Source organism: Drosophila bipectinata, chromosome 2L, assembly GCF_030179905.1.
Source record: "Drosophila bipectinata strain 14024-0381.07 chromosome 2L, DbipHiC1v2, whole genome shotgun sequence".
Classification (NCBI taxonomy): domain Eukaryota; kingdom Metazoa; phylum Arthropoda; class Insecta; order Diptera; family Drosophilidae; genus Drosophila; species Drosophila bipectinata.
In genome coordinates, this window is record NC_091736.1 from 3,498,506 (window position 1) to 3,523,921 (window position 25,416).

General features: G+C 40.2%; 3 protein-coding genes across 8 annotated transcripts in view; 2 read left to right on the top strand and 1 right to left on the bottom strand.

Moving 5' to 3' along the window:
• LOC108124411 (uncharacterized) overlaps window positions 1-25,416 on the bottom strand; it is a 105,452-nt gene that overhangs the window by 75,662 nt on the left and 4,374 nt on the right. The window lies entirely within an intron of this gene.
• LOC108124412 (cGMP-dependent protein kinase 1) lies at window positions 661-12,552 on the top strand. Of its 4 annotated transcripts, XM_017240062.3 has the most exons (12): window positions 661-1,201; window positions 3,054-3,202; window positions 3,259-3,367; window positions 6,231-6,302; window positions 6,617-7,684; window positions 9,912-10,057; window positions 10,145-10,428; window positions 10,497-10,666; window positions 10,726-10,964; window positions 11,021-11,338; window positions 11,400-11,631; window positions 11,689-12,552. In XM_017240062.3, the coding sequence occupies exons 3-12, from the start codon at window positions 3,263-3,265 to the stop codon at window positions 12,202-12,204; spliced, it is 3,150 nt and encodes a 1,049-aa protein (XP_017095551.2). In that variant the 5' UTR covers window positions 661-1,201; window positions 3,054-3,202; window positions 3,259-3,262; the 3' UTR covers window positions 12,205-12,552. The 4 variants fall into 4 exon arrangements, with proteins under 4 accessions (XP_017095551.2, XP_017095550.2, XP_017095549.2 ...); XM_017240061.3 differs by having other exon boundaries at window positions 663-1,201; window positions 3,013-3,367; XM_017240060.3 differs by having other exon boundaries at window positions 663-1,201; window positions 3,057-3,367.
• Window positions 21,465-23,179, top strand: LOC108124416 (aladin). The gene has a single exon (XM_017240066.3). It carries the CDS (start codon window positions 21,540-21,542, stop codon window positions 22,896-22,898), a length of 1,359 nt encoding a protein of 452 aa, XP_017095555.2. The 5' UTR covers window positions 21,465-21,539; the 3' UTR covers window positions 22,899-23,179.

Genomic DNA, 25,416 nt, shown 5'->3' on the forward strand with positions numbered 1-25,416 from the left:
GATTATGCAATAGAACTTCCTGCCGGGTCCGGAAATACCCTGGCAGATATTTTAGAATTTATGCCCGGGTTTCGTTTGCCTCTCCGAGCCAAATGAGCTCGCACCGTTGACTTTAAACTGATGTCAAACTTTGGCATCCGGCGGCTGTTCCTTCGTCCCATCGCAGGATTTAGGATTGCTTAGTGGGGAATGAGGGTGTGGTGGGTGGTAGGTCCTTTCGGTGGCAAGATGTCGCTGCGTGAATGTGTGTTAACAAGTTTAATCAAACGACAATGTCGTGAGATACGTGGCATACTTTTAGGCACAAAAGTCGACGCGGCATATGAGCACGTAAAACGGCGAGGGGCCGCGCGTACTCTGGGCTTGAAGAACTTGAAGTGAAAATGAGTTTTACTTTGAAATTACTTTAGTTACGCATTTAAGACATAATGAATAAAAACTCGGTTGCTTTGCAAAGAAAACTTTTTAGCCTATCTGTGACGCCTGGAGAATGCAAATTTGTGGCGCTTAGTTACGCCGTTTAGTCGACACGTTTATATATTTAATTCTTCCTCAATGTTTAGACTAAAAAATAGGCATTTCTCGAGGTTGGAGCGATCTTTTTCGGGATTTATTTGATGTATTTTTGAGGCTGAAGCCCCCTCGTTTTTGGAGACCCTACTGCTATGTCGGCCGGGTTAAAAGAACGTCTCGCGTTAACAGTGACGCTTGGCGTGCCCAACACTTCTCTATAGATAAGGCCACTAGGCAGGCACTTCAACTGATACCGATAAACGTAAAGCTAGCCGTCGCAGTCGCCGTCGCTGTCGCGGTTCAGCGGCTACGCCGGCAGAGCCGTAGCTGGCTCGTCGAGCAAATTGCCAATTTAAATTGGCCGCGTTAAATTAGTCGAGTTATCAGCCTCCACGGCGACAGGTGTGCGGAAGGTTTACGAATCGCAGGGCGCAGTACTTGGCAAGCCATACACCCTGGCCCCCCCCTCGGCATCGGGCAGCGCGGAAAAAGTGATTCAGACCCTAAATGGCCCAAATGGAGCGGAAATGGTTACGTGCAAAATTGTAAAAATGACCATAGTGTTGCTCTCTGGCGAAGGAAGTGAGAATGCCACCATATTTTAAGTGCATCCGCAGTCGCAATTAATCTTCGGCCGAACCTAGTGATTCGATGGTGACATGCCCGATCGTCGTGCTTGCCTCAAGTGGTTTGTGTTAAAAAAAAAAATAAATAAATGAGAAATCATTATGAATTATGAGTTCAATCGGTGTATATTTTCAACAAAAATCAATCGGAAATATTTATGCTTTTTGTCATTCATTTCTATTCTATTTGACAAATTAAAAGTCAACAAATATATCAATCATCTTGAAGTTGCTGATATTGATATCTAATCAAAAGATATGGCAGACATGGAAATATTTTGAGTGTTTTAGTGAAAAATTAGTTTGCGTCAGACCCTTTTCCAATAAAAGTTCCAACATTTTTTTCCTGCCAAGTGTTCTGGTCAAGTTCTGCAATTTTCAGAATTGAGAATTTCGTGAAATCGCAGTGTTTTTACCTTTGCTTTCCACAAAAAGCTTATCAGGCTGTAAAAGTTACCTTGGTCGTCAATTTAATGTTCCGGCCATAATAAACAAGCTTATGCTATAAACCCGAAATCAAAACCTGAAAACAATTCAGTCATTATGAAATGCAATGAATAAAGAAAAAGAACCTTTAAAGTAACTGAGGAACAACAAATAAAGCTGAAGAAAAGTGTGCTGATAACTGCCAACGAATTGTCAATAAATTAATATAAATGGAGTAACTCGTGACACTAGCTGCGCTTTTTGCCATTGCTTTTTGGCCATTTCGTAGCTGGCCAAAGTCAAAAATCATGGCTGAAAAAGCAATGCAAACGTACAAACACAAAGTTATATTTTTTTTCCCGATTTGAAAAGTGTACACCGATTAGTTGTTTGTTTGTTTGTTTGGTTGATTGTTCGTTTGTTATCGACAAATCGTATAAGGAAATTCAATTCGATAGGTGGCTAATAAAAACAGAGCTATGGACGATTATGGACGACAACATTAAATTTGTTAATTCACCCACCCACCTACGGTATAATGCAAGAAGCCCCAATTCCGGACTGGCATTGTTGCCTTTCGAGGCATTTGCTTTAGAGCTCTTGCCCAAACAATGAAATCCCACCGCATAAATAGAAAACAATTAGGCATTTGGAGACGATAAGAGCCAGAATGATAAAAGCCAGCAAGCATTCTGACTCATCGCAGTGGCCAAAAAACAAAAACCGGAGAAATTGGTAGCAATTGGTCGCTCCGAGCGGTAATTAAAGCAGCCAGTTGACGATGCGCATAATTTCTGAACTTTGAAACTTTTGTTCCACAAACAAATTTATCAGATTCAAAGCAAATGCTGCTTTCTGGGACAGTTTCTGGGACAGTTGATAAACCGATGTGGTCAACACAAAATTTAGTGGCCCACTCTTGCTTGGAAATCCTTTTGTTTTTTATGGCAAAACTCAAAACTGAAAGCTGATGGTCTTAATCTCTGGCTTGTACTTTTTTTATGTCTCACAAGGTCCGGTTATAACTCAAGAAATAATAGTTCTTTGATATAGACAATCAAAAAAACAAGTATTTTTAGTTTTTGATGAGATTTTTATAAGTTTTTATTGTAGAAACATTTCAATAATTACTAGATAATTACAATCCTTAAATTAGCTCCAAAATATGTTAAATGTTTGTAGTTTTGTTTTTCAAAGAAAGTACTAAAAACTGTAACAGTTAAATTATATTTTTTCAATTCAGATAACTTTAATCTTAAATCGTTTTAAAGCTAATACAGTAAGTCCTATAAAATTTATAAACTGGCTGAAATTCACAAATCGTGAATCGTAAACCACAAAAAATCGAATTGAAGTCAAACGATTATCGAAGCATACATAATCCGCGACAATTGCAACCGAACACAACAAATTTATGGCCGCAATTAAATCCTTGACCATAAATCAGAGAATATGGCCGCGGTAATCAAAGTGTTTAACCCACAAAAGCAGTACCAGGAGCAGTAACAACGGCAGAGCAGTAACCGCAACGTATCGAGATAAAAACATTTGGCCAACAGAGAGAGAGAGCAGGGCGGACAACTAACCTCGGCTAATACACACTAACAAGGAGCAAAAGTCATTTAGTTGGCCATTAGGTGGGACGCCCCCTCTCTATACCCTCTATATTTCCTCAATTCCCCATCCTCACCAGCAATATGGCCTGCTTTCCCCGATTATTCCACCATCGCAGCAAAAACAAATTCACGCCCGCCGAAGATGAAAACACCGATACGATACTCAACACACAGGATAGCCCCGTGGTGAGTTCCGCATGCCAGAGATCACGCTTTGGTGTTGCACTTGTCTGATAAGCCCCCTGATAAGTTCATCAAGTGCTTAATTGAGTTAATCGGGGCGGCGCGAAAAAGCCACAAATAATGTGAAGTCAAACAAAAAAACAGAAAAAGTACAAGTATGAAAATTAAGTTAATCGACAAGAAGATACACTATAAGAGAGGATAAATATCTTGATATTATTAGGGATATATTTCTCTTTCTTTCTTTTAAAAATATTTCAAAACCATCTTTCCTATAATTTCTTGTTTAATTTTTTTTTGTTAAGTCAATAAAACCTTACTACAGAAGAGCAACTACAATACCTAATAAATAATATATATAATCTCCACATCACATATGGAAAGTTCCCCACATTTGGGAAGCCTCCCAAAATAATCATTATTATTCATAATTGTTTATAATCGATAACATGCGGATATTCTCTAAATATAGGGTATTGAATCACGCTAAAATCCGTTTGGTGCAAAACCTTGTTAGCCTTATCATTCACTTTTCTACCCATGACGTTCACTTTTCAACAGGCTTATCTCACAAGAACCGAAAAAAAAACTGGGGGAAAAACACGTGCGTCGAACACAGAATTCCCATTAAAATAAGGTTGGGAAAATATTGCTGTAGGTTGTCATAAAAATGTATAAATAATACTACTGACCATAAACCTGTGACTAGTAACTAGTAGAATACGAAAAACATGGAAAATTTTGTTAAAGAAAAAGTCCACAGCTCTAATAAAGACACGTTGACACAGAAAGGCTTCGATTATTTCGATTAAAAAACCATGTTTCTACATAAAACATGACGTTAGATTGAAATATATATAATAAACGTGTGACCAAGAAACTGTTCAGTTCATAAAAGACAGAATATTTTATATTAAAATAATTAACTGCTTTAACAATAAAGCATAAGCCGAAGTTCCGATTAATTTCGATTGTTTCAATAAATTCAAAAAATTTCATACTGATTTACATTTATAATTTGAACATCCCATTGGAATTGGTCACATAAAATGGCGGAAACTTATCAAGACAACTTCAATCGCCAGGCACTTGACTTTTTGCAATCTTTGCGTTTCATCAACGACAAACATTCAGCGACGATTCTGTATTCACTCGTTGGTATGCAAAAATATGATAAGCATGCATGGTATAAATAGGTGTGGGTCGAAACAGAAATCGTAAAAATAAATAAAAAATATTCAAAAGAAAATCAAATTCGTGGCATAGCAAGAGGAGGAAACTCATGCATAAATCTAAAAACAAAATGGGCAAAGTGGCAACGAGATACTTGCAGCCGGAGCTCCAAATGACGTATAAATATGCAGAATCCGTTGGGCTATCTATAGAAGCATCTGTAGCTGTCTCTCCAGAGCCAGACTGACATGTTCCTAGGCACTTGGATGACAATGAACGTGATTGCACGCACAACTTACACGTCAAAGTAATTCTAAATAACTGCGCGACATTCAGGGCCGAAGCCGTTAGAGAAGCATACGCCCCCGGGGAGGAATACTGGCAGTTGGTAGCTGAAATTTGGAAAATTCCTAGTCTCATTCTCCCATTTAATTTTTGTCTTTTTTCTTTGGGAAAAATCCTTCGAGTGCAGGGCTGCGAGTTGGCCTTATCGTTTGGAGTTTATCGGCCAAAAAACAGAATTTGGCGCTTCCGTGGGAAAACGGAAAACCTGTCAAAATGCCGTCGTTTAGGTCGATTAGCATATCAAAGCAGAGGCAACCAGGCGACTCGAAAATTGACACGTGTTTATTTATGCCTGCACTACCATAGGCACCCCCTTAGGGGGTTTGAATATTTCATTAGGCCCCCATGCCAATTGAAAGATAAGATGTAAGAGCTTTTCGCATGAGCGGACTTCAAATATATTTACGTCAAAACTTTTAAACAGGCAGTAAATTAACAAACAAAAAATCATAAACCTACCGCAATGTTTAAACAGTCAACTTTTTTGGCTTTGACTCTCTGACACAGTTTCAAAAATAAATTATAAAAAACAAGACAAGCTGACTTTTTTATTAGTTTAAGAGCAGGAATAATCAGAGTTAAAAAAAATGCTATTAAATAAACTTTGGGTAGAATAATAAAAGCTTTTGACAATAAAATTCTTTTGAAACCTTGATGCTTGATTTAAATCGGTATCTCATCACCACTTTAAGCCAATCAATTTGCAATAGTTTACGGAAAATCCCTAACTGACGGATTGAAATCAGAAGAAGAAAAGGATACAAAAGGGACACATTTTCGCAACCATGCGAATTTCGCATAAAATGTGGCAAACAAAGCCGGGCATTTAAAGGACATAATGCCACTGGAAATTGGCTGTGATGTTGTCGAACTAATGGATATTTTACACAGACGGATTGAAAGCCTTAGCCTTATTGGTCAGAATAATCTGGCGAAAGGAAGTGTTGAGAATTAAATTGATTTTATGCCAACTCTTTGGGAGAGAGTTATATTTTATACGGTATCTAAAATACGAAACACCTCTTTTCTGGAAAAAGTAAACATATATTTTAATTATAGGCCAGAACTCGGCGAAAACAAAGTCATGGGCTTTTGTTGCAACATTTTGATTGTAGAGAGTTCAGGGCAAATATTGGGCTAATAGAGGTTGTGTGTGCTCTGTACATGGAGAAACAGATATCAAGACTTTTATAAAAAAATGCCTCTATTATTAGCTATTACATTAAATATTCTGCTATTAAAAAAATCTATTTAATCAAGCATTTATTTACACAACCTTATATAGACTAACTTTTTTATTTAAAAGTTTCCCTTGTCTATTTGCTAATTAAAGTCCAATCTATTTCAGCAAATTGGCCTGTATATCCGTCGCGAGGAGAAGCCACTGTACTCGCCCATCGTCACGCCCAGCGCCAGCGAGGTGAGTAAGCTCCGTATTTACCTGAAAATTGTATCGCGTCGCTTTGCGTTTCCACCTGTTCGTTGGGGGACTGTATTTTGTGGGGACCCAACTAATATTTGCACACATGCTTGTATGTTTCTTATACTTTCAAACGAATTGATGTACACAATACTATCGGCACAAAAACACTTGTAAATATAAATATATGTACGAACACTCGACAACGCCTTCTCCTCCAATGTCCAATGACACCCTCACACCACCTCACACCGAAACACCGATGCCGAAACTTTTGCACCGCTTTGTTTGTCTTGGTAAATGTTTTTGGCCAGGCCAAGCTCCAACGGCTGAGACAGCAGCAGCCGCCCCCCTCAGGTAGCTCCTCCTCGGCGTCGGCCTCTGCCTCGGCCTCTGCCTCGGCCTCAGCCTCCACCTCCGCCTCAGCGGTTCCCTTCGAAAATGGCAGTGCAAACAATGGTGGCCAAGAGAAGAAGTTTAAGTCGAACATGGCCAGGTTACAGAAGGCCAGCAGAGAGAAGGAGAGAGAACGAGAAAAGGACAAGGAGGCCCAGGAACTGGACGAGGACAGGCAAGAGGATGCGACAACGGCCTCTGTCAACGGCAATGCAATTAATGTCACACGCTCAAATTCGAAATTAAAACCGGTCAAAGAGCGTCGTCCCACAGCCCTGCCCTCGGAGGTGCCTAGCATTGAGATCGAGGAGGATTCGCCGGAGGATGCCAAGGATACGGCGCAAGAGGAGGACCGGGAGGAGGAGCGAAAACGAGGCGAGGGGCGTGCTAATGCACATGCCGTCGATGTCGTTGATGGCGGCAAGTCAAAACTCAAAGTGAATGTGAACGGCATAATTGATGAGAGGGGCGGTGCCGATGATGTTGCCACATTCGATGTCGCCACACCGCCAAGCACCGCCGCCGCAACACCTGTGACCGAGGGTCCTGTAAAGTTTTTCATTGGTCACACACAGGAACTAAGCACACACCAAACAGAGGACACTTTGTCCTGGCAGAGCAGCGATACCAACAACAACCGCAACAACGATGCCAGCAATACCAGCAAACTGGCAAATGGTTTCCTGCCGCTGGAGCGACGGGATCGGGACAAAGACCAGCTCGAGGCTCCACCCCGTGCCAAGAGCTCCAGCAATGTGTCACTCAATTATCTTGCCAAGCCACCAAGCAATGCCGGCAGTCCCCGCCGCAGACGAGTGTCCACGATGCCCGATATTAACATACCGCCGGCACCACCAATGCCCCCGGATCTACTCGTCCCGGGAACTCCACTCCATTTGCGCAAGAAACGGAGCATGGAGCGTCCCCCTCAGTCGCAGTCCCAGACGCAGTCACCTGGCATTCCGCCGGATGCCTCGAATAATCAAGTAAGTAATGAGTTGGGTTCCCAGATGACATGGGCAGGAACTAGCCAGAAGCGTGCGGTTTTTGGTTAATTTGCTAACCTGTCAGCCGCCAGTTGTGGCCAGGATTGACTTTCCATTTTTTTTCTTGCTCTTGAGTTTTTTATTTTTGTCTAGAAAGTTGTACAGGTCCTTCGTGACATTGAGTGTGATTAAAAATACTTGTAAAGTAATATGATTGCTTTTACCTTATGGAATGATTAAAAAATAGTTGCTAGACTACTAGAGAATATGTTTTTTTACTATTTTTGTATAAAAGCCAAAGACTACACCCCCATCCTCCTCCGATAGTCACTTAGTGTCGGCCAGCTATTTACTCAGCAAAGAAAACTTTCATATGAAAACTAGAGAACAATCTTATGGTGGGACTTTCTCAGACTTCTCAGTATCTATACCCGAGGGCATACACAAGGAAAATTAGAAAAGCAACAGCTGCTTACAAGTGTGCCGCGCCATCCAAACACACACTTGTAACAACAAGTGAAATGTTAATTGTTCGCCAACAGACACGATCCGAAACTTTCGCCCAGCCAAGAGCCAAATAAAGTCGTTTTCGCCAGCTTTTCGCCATTTGGGCCTTTGGTTCTGCTGCATTAGCAGTCTGTGGCTAATCAGCCAGTACAGGGCGTCCGTTTAAATTGAATCCGAAGCTGATACAGCAAAATGTTTTCTTAACGGCTGAGATTTTCCCACTTTTGGATACAACAATATAGACAAACTGTTTCCTTCAGGTACTGGAGTTCCGAGTTGGCCTGAAATGGCCTTTCAGCCCAAGCAACAAATGCTTAGCATGTCCTTTGGTTTTCATCCGATTCCAGAAAGGAATACACCAAATGATTTGTAGATTGATTCTGTATAAATCTGCACCAAAACCTGTGCTCAAAATTTTTTATCCATATTTTTCATATATTCCTCATGGACCCCCTAGCAAAATCCAGGATATCCGTATGTGACCCATTGCGATACCTATATTTTCATCCGATTCCAGAAAGGAAAGCCCCAAATGATTTGTAGATTGATTCTCTATAAATCTGCATCAAAACCTGAGATCCAAATTTTATTTTCCTGATGGATCCCCTTGCGAAATCCAGGATTTCCATATGGGACCCCCTGCGATGGCCATATCTTCCGCAATTTTCATCCGATTCCAAAAAGGAATACCCCAAATGATTTTTAGATGGATTCTGGATTCGCAATTTTCAACCGATTCCAAAAAGGAATACCCCAAATGATTTGCAGATGGATTCTGTATAAATCTGCATCAAAACCTGAGATCCAAATTTTTGATCCATATTTTTCATATTTTCTGATGGACCCCTTTGCGAAATCCAGGATTTCCATGTGGGACCCCCTGCGATGGCCATATCTTCGGCAATTTTCATCCGATTCCAAAAAGGAATACCCCAAATGATTTGTAGAACGATTCTCTATAAATCTGCATCAAAGCCTGAGATCCAAATTTTTGATCCATATTTTTCATATTTTCTGATGGACCCCCTTGCAAAATCCAGGAATTCCATATGGGACCCCCTGCGATGGGCATATCTTCCGCAATTTTCATCCGATTCCAAAAAGGAATACCCCAAATGATTTGTAGAACGATTCTCTATAAATCTGCATCAAAGCCTGAGATCCAAATTTTTTATCCATATTTTTCATATTTTCTGATGGACCCCCTTGCGAAATCCAGGATTTCCATATGGGACCCCCTGCGATGGGCATATCTTCCGCAATTTTCATCCGATTCCAAAAAGGAATACCCCAAATGATTTGTAGATGGATTCTGTATAAATCTGCATCAAAACCTGAGATCCAAATTTTTGATCCATATTTTTCATATTTTCTGATGGACCCCCTTGCGAAATCCAGGATTTCCATGTGGGACCCCCTGCGATGGCCATATCTTCGGCAATTTTCATCCGATTCTAGAAAGGAATACCCCAAATGATTTGTAGATCGATTCTCTATAAATCTGCATCAAAACCTGTCTTTAAAATTTTTGATCCGTATTTTTCATATTTTCCTGATGGATTCCCATGCATGATTTCCATAGGTGACCCCCGGCAGGCATCCTGTAACTTTTTTACCTCTTTTTGAAACGATAGAATTTAAATCAACCATATCGCTTCAAAAGCACACACATGCTTAAAATCATTCTATTTTCTTTACATTTTTGCCCAAAAACTTGAAGGATCAAATAACTGGGCCCAAGGAGAGCGATTCCAGCGATGGCTCGACTGCGAAAACACAACGTGTGGACGGCGGAATCATCTACGTCCGACCGAATGTGCCCATTCGGGGCGACATTGAAATCGAATTTATTGCAAAGGACGAGGCGTAAGTTGGGTGCCGGGGGGACTGCCCTCGAATTAGAGAGAAAAACAAACAAGCCCTGCTTATTACCCCCATGAATTCGATTCACAGCACACGCAATCTCATCCGGACGGCCATCGAGCGCAATGATTTCCTCAATAATCTAATGGACAAGGAGCGCAAGGAGATGGTAATCAATGCAATGGCGCCGTGCTGCTACAAAAAACACAGTTTTATCATCCGCGAGCACGAGGAGGGCTCCGAGATATATGTTTCCGCCGAGGGTCAGTACGATGTTATCCGTGCGGGTCAGCTGGTTGGAAACTTTGGTCCGGCCACCGTATTCGGGGAGCTTGCGATTCTCTACAACGCCCCTCGCCAGGCCACCATACAGGGTAACGACCAGCATAAGCTTCTTTAAACAAAAAGTATCAGGTTTTTAAGACTCGGTATTTTCCATCAGCTGCCACGGATGCCCACGTTTGGAAAATTTCACGTGAAACCTTTAGGGCCATCATGCAAATCTCCGGCTCTAGGGAGCGCGAGGAAAATCTTCAGTTTCTGCGCTCGGCACCGTTTTTGCAGGAGCTCGACCAGAGCCTGCTGCACAAAGTCGTGGATCTCCTGCAAAGGGTAATTTATCAAGCCGGCAATCCCAATTTCCCAAATCAGTTTTGTTGATTTTATCGCAGAAATTCTACGAAACCGACACCTGTATTGTCCGGCAAGGCGAGGTGGGCAACGAGTTCTACATCATCCGGTGCGGAACTGTGACCATAAAAAAGAAGGACGAACAGAACCAGGAGCATGTGGTGGCAAAAAGGCGAAGGGGAGAGTATTTTGGGGAGCAGGCGCTTCTGAATGCGGATGTTCGACAGGCCAGTGTTTATGCCGACGCCCCTGGCACGGAAGTCCTAATGCTGGACAGAGAGTAAGTCCTTCCTGAATAATCAGTATATTTAAATATTTTATTAACCCATTCCCTAGGGCCTTTATAAGCTATTTGGGAACTCTGAAACAACTCCGGGAGAAGCCTAGCCAGCCGGGCGAATCATCCGGCAGATCTAGCAACAGAAGCTTGGAGTTCGACAACGAATACTCCCAAGTGGCCATTTCTGAGCTGAAGAAGATTGCTACCCTCGGATGCGGAGCCTTTGGACGTGTGGACCTGGTGGCGTATGGCAAACAGGCATTGGCTTTGAAGATCATCAAGAAAATCGAGGTGGTCAAACAGGATCAAATCGAGCACGTTTACAACGAGAAGAACGTAATGATTAAGTGTCGGAACTCGCCCTTTATAGTGCAGTAAGCCATAAATCTCACAACTCATAACTCCGGCGGGTACTTAAGTTCCATTTTATTTTAGGCTCTATCGCACGTACCGGAATGACAAATACGTTTACTTCCTAATGGAGGCCTGCATGGGCGGTGATGTATGGACGGTGATGTCGAAGCGGCAGTATTTCGAAGAGAAAACCGCCAAATTTATTGCGGGCTGTGTTGTCGAGGCATTCGATTACTTGCACTCCCATGACTTTATTTACAGAGACTTGAAGCCCGAAAACTTAATGCTGGGCACGGACGGGTACTGTAAACTCGTAAGTGTTTAAAATCTCTATTGCTCACTAATACTCTAAGTTCTATTGTATTTCTAGGTTGACTTTGGTTTTGCCAAGTTTGTACGCCACAACGAGAAGACCAACACGTTTGCCGGCACGCCGGAATATGTGGCTCCCGAGATTATCCTGGATCGTGGCCATGATCGAGCCGTCGACTACTGGGCCTTGGGTATCTTGATCTATGAACTGCTTGTCGGAAAAACCCCCTTCCGTGGAGTGAACCAGATCAAGATCTACCAGCAGATCCTCAGCGGCATCGATGTTATCCATATGCCGTCAAGGATACCAAAGTCTGCCCAACACCTGGTAAGGCATCTCTGCAAACAGTTGCCGGCGGAGAGGCTGGGCTACCAGAGGAAGGGAATCGCGGACATCAAGCGGCACAGCTGGTTCGAGAGCTTGGACTGGCAGAAGCTGAAACTGAAGCAACTGCAATCGCCCATCAAGAGGCCCCTGAAGAGCTGGACGGACCTCCAGTACTTTGGTCCGTCAGGAGTGGAGAACGACTATGAGCCCCCGGAAGAGAAGAGCGGGTGGGACAAAGACTTTTAAAAGGAAAGAGTTCGAAAGTATTTAATCGGATATTAGTTAATAGTCAGAAAGAACTTGTACTTAAAACAGCCACAAAGCAGCCATAACAAAATAATCATAGCTTAGATTACCTTTTAATAATTAGATTAGGTTAAAAATAAGATAATTTCATTCATTTACCGACTTTGAGCCATTGTACTTCACAACTGTAAATAAGTTAGGTTTAAGTTATATTTCCAAGGCTTTTTAGTATTTTTTTTAAATATTTCAACTTAAATGAACAACCACTAAAAAACGTATAAGAATTTTGAGAAACCTTTCAAGAATATTCTATAAAATGACAATAAACTTTTAATACTACAATCATAATGCATAGTTCTGTTCTTTAAAGTTGTCTAAATATAGCGTTTTGTTTACAAATCTTTTACATTTTAAACAAACTAAACTTTGATTTTCAAAGTCACTACCTTTTAGCTACAGGAAATCACACGAAAGACAAACAAATAAATTCAATTAAATGCTTTCTCTGAAATTGCATTCTACTCTCCGCTGCTTGCCAAATGCAATTCTGAATTCCCAACACAAAGTTGAGGAATATAAGACTACTTTGTCTCCCACAGGTAAGAGCCAGGTGCTCCCCTTCTTGGGTAACAAAACTTATTGGGACGTCATAGTCTTGCTTCGTTAAATTATGGCTTTATCATAGAACGGCTTTTATCATCGCCATCAATACCAGTGTCGCTCCTTTGTCCTGCCGATGGGTGTATCCTCGTTTGTGTGTTTGGTTTTCATCAGGGAGAACGGCTTATTGTTTTCTCTAGAACTACGACTACATATCCATGGCCATTTATGTCCCCTAGCTCTTTGAAATTCGCATTCAAAGCAAACTTTCTGCTTTGTCATTTCATTTGAAAAGGTGATACGAAAGGAATGTTGCAGGAAATTCCAATTGTGGTACACTTCAGGTAGGTTAATAAGTGGTCTTTAGGACAAAGTACTTTCGGGTAAAAAACTCTTCTATTTTTCCCATAATAATTTTATTAAATTTCTAATTTATAGACCCTTTCAAATCAATATTTCAGATTCCTTCATTGACTAATCAATTGAAATTCTATCCATAGAGGCAGTGAAAAAATTCAATTTTATTCAGGAAAAAAATAAGCTAAGTTGTAGACGTGCTCGAGTCTAACAACATTGTTAATCAATAATTTATTGTAGTACTAGAGAACGAAAATTTTCAAAGGGATGAAATATAGGGATCCATAGAAAAGAGGACCTTTCCGGGCTCTCTGTAGACATTCGCACTCATTTAACAATTTTACGCTTCGTTTAAGAACCGTAGAGGGATTGGCCAAGACCACTTGGAAAAGTTCCGCCACCGCCTTTGATATCCGGGAATTTTTGTATATATATTTTATGTTTCTATTTCGTTTTGCGGCCAAAAGTTTGTGCGGAAAAAAAGCATTTGCATGGCTTTCTTAGTTAACCTTTTTTTTTTTTGCACCAGTCGAAACACCATCACGGAAAAACTAAGCGGCGGTTTTTGTCGTCCTTCCCCTCGTCCTGCCGCGTCCTGCGTTGCCGGTTGAGCGAGCACAGTTTCCCAACGGAAATGATGACATTTCGTCTAACTTTGTCGCCGATGCGGTGTGCAGTCGCATAGAAATGCTGGAAGGTGTCTAAGAAAAGGGACAGCCACACACCCACACACCATACGACAGTTGCGAAATGAAAATTTTCACTTTGCCAGGCGGTAGAGGAAATTGTTGAAATGTTCCTCGGTTCCTGCCCGATGCCGCAAAATTGAAATTGTGGCCAAATGTTGTCGACGTCGTTCTTTTTATTGATTTCCCCAGCACACTTGTACAATTTTCCTTTCCTTTCCGACTTTTTGCGGCCTTTTCGGCGGAAGGAAGGTAGCAAAATGTTATTATCAATTATCATTTATTATTGCAGACCATTTTTTCGGTTGGACGATTATGTTTTCGTATTCTTTGTTGCCATTTCCGGGAAACTGTATCTTATTTATTTACTTTGAAAGCCAAAGAAACGACCTGATCAATGTGGCTGGTTTGATTCTTGAACAAATATTATCCTACATTCTGATTCAGTCGCTTAGAAGTGGATAACTCAGGGATAAGTTTCCACGGCACCTTGACATTGAATGCGAAAGAGTTCCCAGAACTTTGCCTAAAATATCCGCCAGGAACGTCAAGTAAACATTTTCTGTGAAATGATGTGGAAACTCCTAGAAAAGGATACACAGCCCATTTAATATATGCATGGAAATACATGTCACAACATCTGCTAAACAAATTTCTATTGCTCATACACAGCCCCCATTTATGAAAGTCCTTTCAGCTTGCTTCTCGAAAGCTCCATACAAATGCAAATTGAATGACAGCCTTTTCAATGCAGGGCTTTAAACAAAAATTAGACCCTAATCAAAGTAACTATTGTTTACTTTACACCCAAGAAAGGATATCCCTCTTCCTGACAAAAAATGATAACAAATTGTAAGTTATGTTGGCAGAAACTAAATCATATCGGAATCGGATCAGTCTTTTAGATTGGAATTTCGGGGCTGTCACAGTTTATTAGTTAAGACTCCTATCAACTGTAAAGTTGGCCCTAAAAACTCATTCTTGAAGGCCAAAAGTCATCATTAGGTTGAAACAAATCAGAACACTAGGCTTCGGGTCATATAAAGCATTCATTTCCCAAATGAAGCGAGTCCTTGGCCATTTTCAGTTGACAAACATGCACAAGCAATAGCACTTACTAGTGATCACCCAGGGTGCAATTAGGATTTGAGTGTTCCAATAACGATTTACACAAAAGCAGGCCCACAGGCCAAGGAGGTCCTTCTGGGAGCTGACAACTGGGTACTGGAAAACGTGCGGTCGAGCAAATAAGCTTTAAAATGTTACCAATCGAATGTATCGAACAAACGACAAATGCAAAAGTTCCTTTTCGACACAACAAGGACACAGCACGTATGGGGTAGCCCGGCAACAAGAGTGGCAATTATATGGAGGCTGGAGTCGAGGAGTCCTTTTACAGTTCCAGTGGCTGTTCCCCAATCCAATCTAATCAGCTTCGGTCGAAAAGAATCTGTTTACAATATTGACAATTTTGTTTTGTGGGCGAGACCTAAAACTAGAGGTTGAATCAAAAAGTTTATTTTTATGCTGAGCAAAAAAGTTAAATTTGCATATTTTTTTGTCCAGGCACAGAGCAGGCAGGGCCAGTTGTCCTTTTTTCTTCTTGAGAGCTTCTGGTTCATGCTTCTTGCTGTTAGCCAATTTGTGGCCGAAAAAGGAGATGGCTGGCGAGTTAAGGCCCTGCCACATAAACACTTCTCTGCTGAATACTATGAATAAATAATGAGCTTTGTCTTCCATCGCCCGGCCAAGTGATGGTCCTTGCAAATGCATACTTACAGAAGTACCTCGTACCTCGTCGGCAATGGGCTCATGCAATATTTCTGTGCCATTTAAGCGCTAAGAGTCTTAAATTTAGCAGAAATCCTTAAGGATTGCACAGAGCTTAGGACAATCAATGCCTCTGTATGGTCAATAAATCAAAGAAAAAAAATATATATCTTGGAGTATGCATTGATAATAAAAATCTGGAATAAATATCGGTGCAAACGTAAACATATGTTGACTAAAATCACATTACCACTCGCCCCTCTTAGTTGGAATCAAATTATGTTATTCTCATGAGCAGCCCGAAAGTATGCAAATATTTGTTAAGCCCAAACACTGGATGCGCCAACCTCTTGCCACACTCGACATACGGCATACGGAATACAGAAGAAAGCTAAAGCAACAATGAGGTAGCCAGGCAAAAAGGTCGTTAGATTGTTAACAAGTTCATAAAAAGACGCTGGCATACAAAAACGACACACAGTCAGGCCCACACACCCAAGGGGGTCAGAGGCTGTGCGGGTGGGGGGGCAGGGCAGGGCAGGGCGGGCTAAGGACACCACAGCAAGGACTGCCTAAATACTATACGACGCGTCTCGTTGCGTATTTACAGAGCACTTTTTCCGTTTCTGCTGCTGCTGCTTCTCAACAAGTACCGGCAACAAAAATGCAAACAAGTATGCACTTAAAAAAATGATACTAAAATATAAAATTAAGTCTAGAAAATATAATTTAGAGCATGTAGCTTTCAATCGATTGATTTAAATCTTTTTATTTATATGAAATTAATTGGAAAAGCATCCATTTTGCATATTTAAGCCTCTTTAGTTCAATAGATTGTGAAATTTAAATTAAATACACATTTATTCAACAGGAATTTATTGAGAAACACTAATCTTTAAAAAATTACGTTAGCGCCTAGTGGATCTAGAATTTTAAATAAAAATAAACACATATATAACGTATACGACGCATTGGTTTGAACTCGCCTTGATAAATTACGTATACGACTAGTTGGTTGAATCCAAAGGCTTAAAATTTTTTAAGAACTATTTTTTCTTGCTGATTATATCAAAATAATAATTTCTATGAAATATAAACCACTGACAATTTTTTTTAGCGTAAAAAGACGAGTTAAGAGGTGGGTGGGGAGAGGTCAGAGCGCGACTATGAATATAGGTATGGGTGGGTGTGCACAACAACTGAACTGAAAACTGAGAGCTGAGAGCTGAGAAGGGCTCCTGCGGTTGTTTGCATTAGGCAATTGATGTTTATTATTTCTGAGGGGATCAGGAGGCACAACCGGCGCCGTCACCGTTGCCGCCAACAAAGCGCTATTTGCGTTTGCCATTCCGGCTGAATGCCCGGGTCTTTGCCAACAACAGTTAAAGTATAATATGCTTTGGCTTAAACCGTATTAAAGCCTAATGAATGCAGCATGCGGCATGCAACATTCAGATGCATTAGCCTGCGTCTTTGCCACACTCCTGCGGAAATCCCCCTCCGAATTCCGCAAATTGCAAAATGGCCAGTGGCATTTTCAGGTCCAAGCCTTATTTAATAAACAGTTTAGTGGGCCGGCAATTAAACCCAATTTGTAACCGCAATAGAATGTGCTTTAAATTTAATGCCGCATTGGATCGCATAAAATATATGGCTGTGCAAATTAATTAAATTTCCATAAATATGGTATTATTAATTATTTGTTTTGTTTTTTTCCACCCCCACATTAGAGCTTTTAATATGAATAAGTAGATATTTCCTTTATTAGCTTTGGCTTATGATTAATTTATAAATTAAAAATTTATAATTAAAGACTATTGTTTTAGTGGGAAAAAATGAACAGATTTTTATGAATGGCCACTTGCCATATGCTCTGTTTTTTATTTATTCCCTCAAAGTTTCATTAATTTTAATATAAAATCAATTCGTTGAGGAGAGTCCAGGAGGAGCATGAGCAGACCCCAGTCTAGCAGCCATTGAAAAGGATAAAGTTTTAATTAAAAAGAAAATATTTATTCAATATTTATGGAAAGAATAGCGCAGTAAAACCCGAATATTGAATTATTTAGTGAATCGTTGCGGGACGCACAAATGTTAATAATTGAAATACTCAGCCCGCCCCGCCCAAAAAAGTTTCAAAAGAAAAACTGGTATAACAAATAGGCGGAAAACTTTCGCCGTCGGCCCAATTAATAATAAATCGCGAGGCAGGAATGTAGGAGGAGGAGGAGCGACTGAAAATCAACGTCTAGCAACTAATGATGCGCCTCATTTAAGCGTCAAGAAAGCAAACCACGTGTACCAACAAATTACCGCCACAAAAGCGAAAAACTTTGCCAGATAGCCATCAACCTCTCACCCGGTATGCGCCATCCGCCATCCGCAACCCGGAAGGTTAAAGGTGAGCCAAATAGCGAAAGGTAAACTGTAAACGCTTTCACAAAACTTGAGAAAAGGTTCGAGCGGACTTAGCGCTTGATTAAACGCCACAAAAACCTGGCCATAACCCCATTGTGTTGTGGGGTCGGTTGATTGATAAGGCAAATTGGTGTGCAGATTGTATCCTCAACCGGGCACTTTTCACCCGGAAAACTTTCCCACAACCGATGCAAATTAGGCCCAAGGCGTGGCATTTGAAAACTCGGCGATTTTTAATTAATTCATAAGAGAAAGAAAAGTATCGATCCTATCATTATCAAGTTTAAAGCCATGCGACTACAAATTTCTTCAAAGACAGCAGTTATACCATATGTAAGAGTACATATAATAAAAGGTAATTTAAAAAGACTTTTCATATTGTTGGGAAATTCGTCGACACTGCCTTGCGGCATAATTAAATTTTCTAATTGAGTTACCGGTGCTGACACGCATTGCCTGTGCCAATTTCATTCCATCTTTCTTTCGTCCTGGCAATGTGGTTGCTCCGGCTTCTGTTCAGGACTTTTTACATTTCGCTGACTTTGCTAATAAATTATTGTATGCCAGTCAAACTTTTGGAGGCATAATAAAAAAAAACAAAAAACAGGGAGCCGACAACAGTCAGTCGGCAATGCTTTATGTTGGGCTATGCGTAAATTGCTTTCGCTTCTCTGATTTATACTCAATGCACGAAAATTGGTCCAAGTCATACTTTATGCTTGAAAAAAGCCACATCCAGAGAATGAAGAAAAGGAAAACCAGAACACCCATAAACAGAGAAATCTCTTCATGCATTTAGATAATTGGTGATTTTATTGACTAAGAAATAATGTGCCGGCAAATTCTATTTGATTTAATAAAATGCCTGGCAAGCTAAATTATTTGCCAGACATACATACATACGTATTTGCACTTAATTTCTTAATTTTTATTTACAGATGAAAAGACACAATTACAATTAAAGCCTAAAGATTTATGACGTGGTCTTATCTTTGGGATTACTGTTGGCATTAATAGTACACATCTATAATCTGATTTTCTGCTTCAATCTTCTGAATTCTCAAATTTTAATAATATCCTTAAAACTAAATAATGATAAAGGTACTTCATTTTCCGCTAAAAGCTCTGTCTGGTTAAGGATACTCCGGCGCATCCAGCCCCTTAACTTTATTGGGTGTTTATTGAAATTTATGGCTCGTTCGGCTTTGGCATAACAAAGTTGAGTGCTTTATATGTTCGGCAATATGTTGAATTTATGGCTCAGCTTAATGGCCAGTGTTAGCACTAGGCTTGAACAGAGCTTGTTGGTTTATTAGTCAGCTAATCAATGCAATAGTTATGCATGTTCTGTTGCCAGAATTTATAGAATAGACAAAATGATATAGACAAAATAATAAATATTATTGATGGGATAGATTTTCAGATTAAACTATAAATGCTAAATAAATCTATAATGCAGTTTAAAACTCTCAGGTAAAACTTTCAATCGAATTTAATTATAAACACGAATATAATTTTAATTATACATTTATCGATGGCTTAATTATATTAACAACTAATTGAATTGAAAGCCTGCAATTGCATTCGAAATATTAACATAATTAATACTCGACAAGGATGTTTTATTGATAAAAACTGGTAATTTGTCATAATCCAAGGAATCCACCAAGCTCCCGTCTGCGTTTGACATTAATTGGCAATTAATTTGGGCCACCATTCACGGAATGTTCAGTTGCAAAATGTCAAGTGACTGAATGAATGCCAAAGGGCAAACTCAATAGAGTTTCCGAAAAGTATACTCCAAATCCATGCTGAAAATCCACTTCAGCGCCACAGCAATTGCCAGACAAAGTGCGATAAAGGCGGAGAGGCCTTCCGAAAAAGGATGAGCCCAAAGCCGATGATGATAGCCTGCTACTAAATCAATAAAATGGTCAAGCAGTTGGCGCATAAGTCGAAAACATAAACACATAAAATGCTGGCCATAAAAAGGAGCTTCCATTTCATTTGTAAACAAAAGCATTCCGTATTGGCCTCCTCGGAGGGCCACAACAATTGTATAGGCCAGAACAACTAACCCGTGGCTTTTGTTGTTGGCCCTGCTGAGCTTTTATTTTTGTTATGCGGGACTCTTTTTTTTTTAAATAAATAAAAAAATATTTTCCTTTTGTCCGAATCCTCCCCCAAGCTGTCCAGATAATGTTTTGGCGTCGGCGTGATGGACGGCAGTTTAACTGTAAAATCAATTTATAGCCTGGCCCGCATTTTTGTTGTATAACTAAATTATAGATTCATGACTTTCCATTTCTGAAGCCATCCCTAATCTTGGGTTAATGTCGGTACCTCCTTAAAAATGCTGGCCAAATCAAATGTGCGTGAAAAATGCTCAACCGAAAAGATCCAGAAAGTCAAAAGGTCCTTTTTACTAAGAATTCAACTATGTGGAAAATGCTGGAAGGACTACTACTAAAAAAGAGGACTATTATTTAATTTTATTTACGCATCATTTGCAGCTTTCTTCGGCATTTTTCGGGACTTGCAGAAAGCCAAATTTCAGTTCCCTGAAGGCCATTTGGGCCAAGCTTCTGTTTTGTTGACAAGACAATTTGCAAGATACATACAGCATGTAACATAAGAAGTCTACTGAGGCACAAAACACACACCCAACCTCACACTCCCCCTACCCCCTAATACACACACAACAAATAAAATATTAATGCGGCAGATCAAAGCAAAACATACCGTAAAACTTGCGAATTATCCGCGCATACACAGCTCCCCACGAAAAAAGGAAAAGTTTTATGTTTTGTTTTCTGTTTGTTGGTCCAAAAAGTCAATTTATGGTTTTCCACCCGCATAATTTCATTTTATTTGGCCGTGTTTGGTTTCTTTATATATGAGTGAATTATGCAAAAAAAAAAAAAAGGAGAGAGAATTTTGTTTCAAAAGCCTGCGACTGAAGGTTATGTTAAAGTATGTAACTCCTCTGAAAAAAAACAGACTTACAGGTTCATCTAACTATACCAACAGCTCTATTAAAATATATTGGATTGAATATTATATTAAAAACTTTTAATTAATTAAACAAAAAAATATTAAAGCCAAAAATGGAAAAAAAAAAACTTTTTTGTTATGCTAGGATGCTAGAAAATAAAGCATATTTCTATACCATGGCGGTGGGATGAGCCAAAATGCTGACAGCGTTGACCAAAAACTGCATCGCCAAAGCCATTTATCAAAACTAATAGCCGCCTAGATAAAGTGTGAAAAAGTGGAAAACGATAGGACGAAAGTAAAACCATTAAAGCCAATGCAACAAGGACGAACAGGACATGCCGGCACATGGCAAGTGGCACCTACAAAATTACAAAAAGCGACCAAAATAAATACATATTTTGTGTTAAAAAGCAGCAGGCTGGAATTTATGTCATCGGCCATTTAAAAATAGAAAATATCGGGTCCATCAATCAAATAATTTAGAATTGAAATAAAAAAAAAGAATAAATGGAGCGAATGGATTTCGGGACAGAATTCCGGAATGTAAACTTCAGGGAAGTTGACGTAAATAACCAACAAGGTCGTCCCCTCAAAAATCGCATTTTGTTGGCACTCGTCCGCATTTTTAAAGAATTAATAAAATGGATCTCCATTGTGATGAACTGGCTAGAGATTATTCTTAATGTCCCGCTTAACTATTTGAAGGAGAAAAAGATCATTGTTCATCGAGATACTCTGGCGGAGTTTTCGCAGTCCCGTGGTTGGAAAACTGTGGTCTACAAGGGTATGGAGTTCCATCCCACTTGTCCATACGAGGTGATAGCCCTGCTGACCCATGCTGATATTGTGATGCTCCACGATGAGCGATGCCTCACACCTACAAAGTTCAGTGCCTTCGAGCAGAAGGATGCTACTTGCATGGCCTTTCGGCCTTGGTCGCATGGCTATGAACTGGCGGTGGGATGTGCAGCCGGAGTTTGCCTCTGGACTAGTAATGTAAGATCTTCCCCGGTTTTGGAAATCCGTGAAAAGCAAATGCGCACTTGTATGCATCTACTGCAGGACGAAGGACATGTCTATGTGACGTCGCTGCAATGGAACGAAGATGGCACAACTCTTGTCAGTTCTTCTCTGGGAACAAATCACATTATTATGTGGGAGCCCGACAGCCGCCAGAAACTGCGTTTGATTCCACATCCTGGCAATGGGTCATCCTTCTTTCTTCTCAAGTACTCTCCGGACTTTAAGGCCCTGCTCTGTGGCCAGTGTGATCTGGGCGCCAGCCTCTTTATGATGGAGCCATCCAACTCGCGTCGGTTTGAGGTCCTATCGAAGCACCGGATTCAAACAGCCGTCTGGACCGGTTGCAGCAGCTATATCGTATTTGCCGAAAAGGGCAGCTCCATTCTATACAGCTGCAAAGCGGATGAGGAAAGTGAAGTTTTTCTGATGCCAGAACCGAGTTGGAACGTGGAAATGGTTGCCGATCTTAAGGAGATAACCACTTGTTATGGTCAGGAGCGAGAAGGCGGGGAACCCCACACCTTAGTCATGGATCCTTTGGGCATTTACCTAGCCATCATCTTCAAGGAGCAGCCTTTTGTGTTGCTCACTCTTTTGATTTCCAATCGAGGCTGTCGCTTAAAAGTGCAACCCCTGGAATTTATTTTTTGTGAGGCTCCATATCCTGATTATCCTGATAACGAAACCTTTCCGGTATGTATGAGTTTTGCGAAAGCCCGAGTAGATGATCCGGATTTACGTTGGTTGGTGATTGTTTGGAGCTCAGAACGCGTTCAGCGGAAAAGTTTGGAAGCCAAAACTCTAAAAGAAGCCCTACAAATTTACGGAGTTAAAAAAACTTAAATATCTGGAAAAACAATGAATGAGAAGGCGAAGTACAACTGCATTTTATCCTCCTGTTTCACTTTACGATTGCTGCTATTAAATACTCATCCCTTCATATGAATATTCAATGACTCCGCTTATGCAAATCGGGGACGAGCTCAAGTGGCAGGCAACCAGTTTTCGAGTTCCACCTGCAGCACACTCCTCGTTGGGATTTTCGCGATATTTGCAAAGTATTTTCCCCTTATCCGGCCAGTCAGCTTAATGCCAATAAATTGTTACTGAAAAATTGGTTCCCACATAGATGTTTCTCACTTTTTATGATTCATGTAATGGATATATTGCGCAACGCAATACAGATTTTTTATTTTTCAGAGACCTATCCGAATTAATCGACAATTTTCCAATAAAACTCCGCATTTGACCCTAATCATAAGCTTATAATGTATGCATATCCCTGCTCTTTCTGGGTATTTTTTTCGGACTAAAATGCTCTTTAACGACTCCCTCGATGCCGACACATGTCGAGGCACGTGCTACAAAAAAGGCCAAAGTAAAATATAAATTTATTCAGTCTAACGACCAACTCTCAATGGATATTGACAATTCAAAGTTAATCTAGGTGGCTAATGAAAATTGATTTCGGGTTGGCTGTGCAAAAAAAAAGGACATAATACAGAGTTCATATTATATAATAGAGTATATATTGCAGAAAACTAAATAACAACTATTTAAAAGGCAATCACAATCAAGATGTTTCTCAGAATCTCAATATTGACAAAGTTGCAAACAAAAAGATACAGAATAGAAGAGGATTAGTAGGTTTAAGCTGCAAGGAAACAAAGTTGCAGGGACCCAAGAAGCCACTCCAATCACAATTCCCAAACCGAACCAACATTGACTTTCCTTGGGTAAATAATCTTAAAAACTGAAATGCCTTAAAGGAAGTACTACCAGGGCAGAAAAAGTGCAAAAAACATAAATGCAAATAAGTTTCCAACAATTTCCTAGGCATGGACAGCATTCATGAATCACTTAAATTCCTCAGACTACAAAGGACTCAAAGTCCTTTGTCCTTGCCCAGTCCCCATACATAGGTATGGTACACGGAACTAATTGAATTATTGCCCGATGTTACAGGTCTAATAATATTATAATAAGAGGCCCCCACAACGCAATGTCCATTTTTTGGGGCTCCGGAACTAAAGTTAAGACCTAAGAAAATAAACAAAATGAGTTTTTATTGCCAACACACAGGAGCTAGTTCCGTAAAAACCCACAAGAGAGTAAAAATTCTAAAGACCGCAGCATTAAAGTTTAATGTTGGGAGCAAAAATGTGTAGCCATAAAAATCATTTAAATGTTTGTTTGCTTCTGTCCGAGATCTCAGTTCCCAGTTGGTGAATTCAAATGTGTGAGAATATTTGAATATTAATAATACACAATATTTTGAACCAGGGGAAAAAAAGCATCTGAAGCAAGTGTGATATCTGCATATCCTCGTATGTTTTTTCAACTGGCAGACTTGCAAACACGCCATAACAGTGCCAAATTTTCTGGCATAACAAATATTGCTGATATCACAATTGTTGCGAATATATTATATCACTGCTTTGTGATTCGAAAACCTTTTCAGAAAAAGCTGTATTTATTGTTTTAGCATATTTTGCGCCAAAACATCAAAAATACAATTTGATGCAATGAATGCGAGTCACTGAAATGGCAAACTTGGCAATAATTTTGCGCAGACATTGATATTCTGACAATGTGAGCGTTGATTTTTTGTTGTTCCTGGCCAGGCAGTTCCCAGGACCAAAAATATAATACCCAAGAACCAGGCCCAGAAGGAAATGTGCGTCAGACATCACAGAGCAAGAGTGGGTACATGCTAGACATACCAAATAAATTTACTTATTTTTATGCCCAGGAGGGGATGTCACAGGGGGCCTCGAATTATATGCCCGGCCGGGAGGATTTCGAATGTGTGTCAAATGGCGTAAACGCGGAGCAATCAGCAATGAGGCATCAATAATTCTTAACGCGTTTGCGGCACACTCTCGGTGTCTCGAAGCATTTGGGAATTTGGCTTTTGCTTTCACTTTCACTTTGGCTTCCGTTTTCCAAGCTGGCGGAAAACCCAGGACTAGCCCCATTTAAACTTAAGTTTTCCTCAATTTTCTACGTTTAACTTTGGGACCTTGTGGCTGGAATGAGGGTTGTGGTTTTTGATTTATGGCCGAAACATTCTCCAATATTTATGCCCCAACAGCCAAACATGTTTGTTTTCGTAATCACGTTTTTATCTTTTCCTAAGCAACTCGTGTATACGAACCGCAAGTCAAAGATTATTTAAAAAATAGACAAAAATAGACTAAAGTCAAGGACGAACAAAAAACTTCCTTCCTTGTTTACCAGGAATATTGTTTTGGAAACCGTTAATTGACAGGCGGAAGATTTCGTAGTAACTACTATTCGAGCATGAAATCCTGGAAAAAACAAAGCTTCTTTGTTTTCTTCTCTACTAAGGACCTAAGGA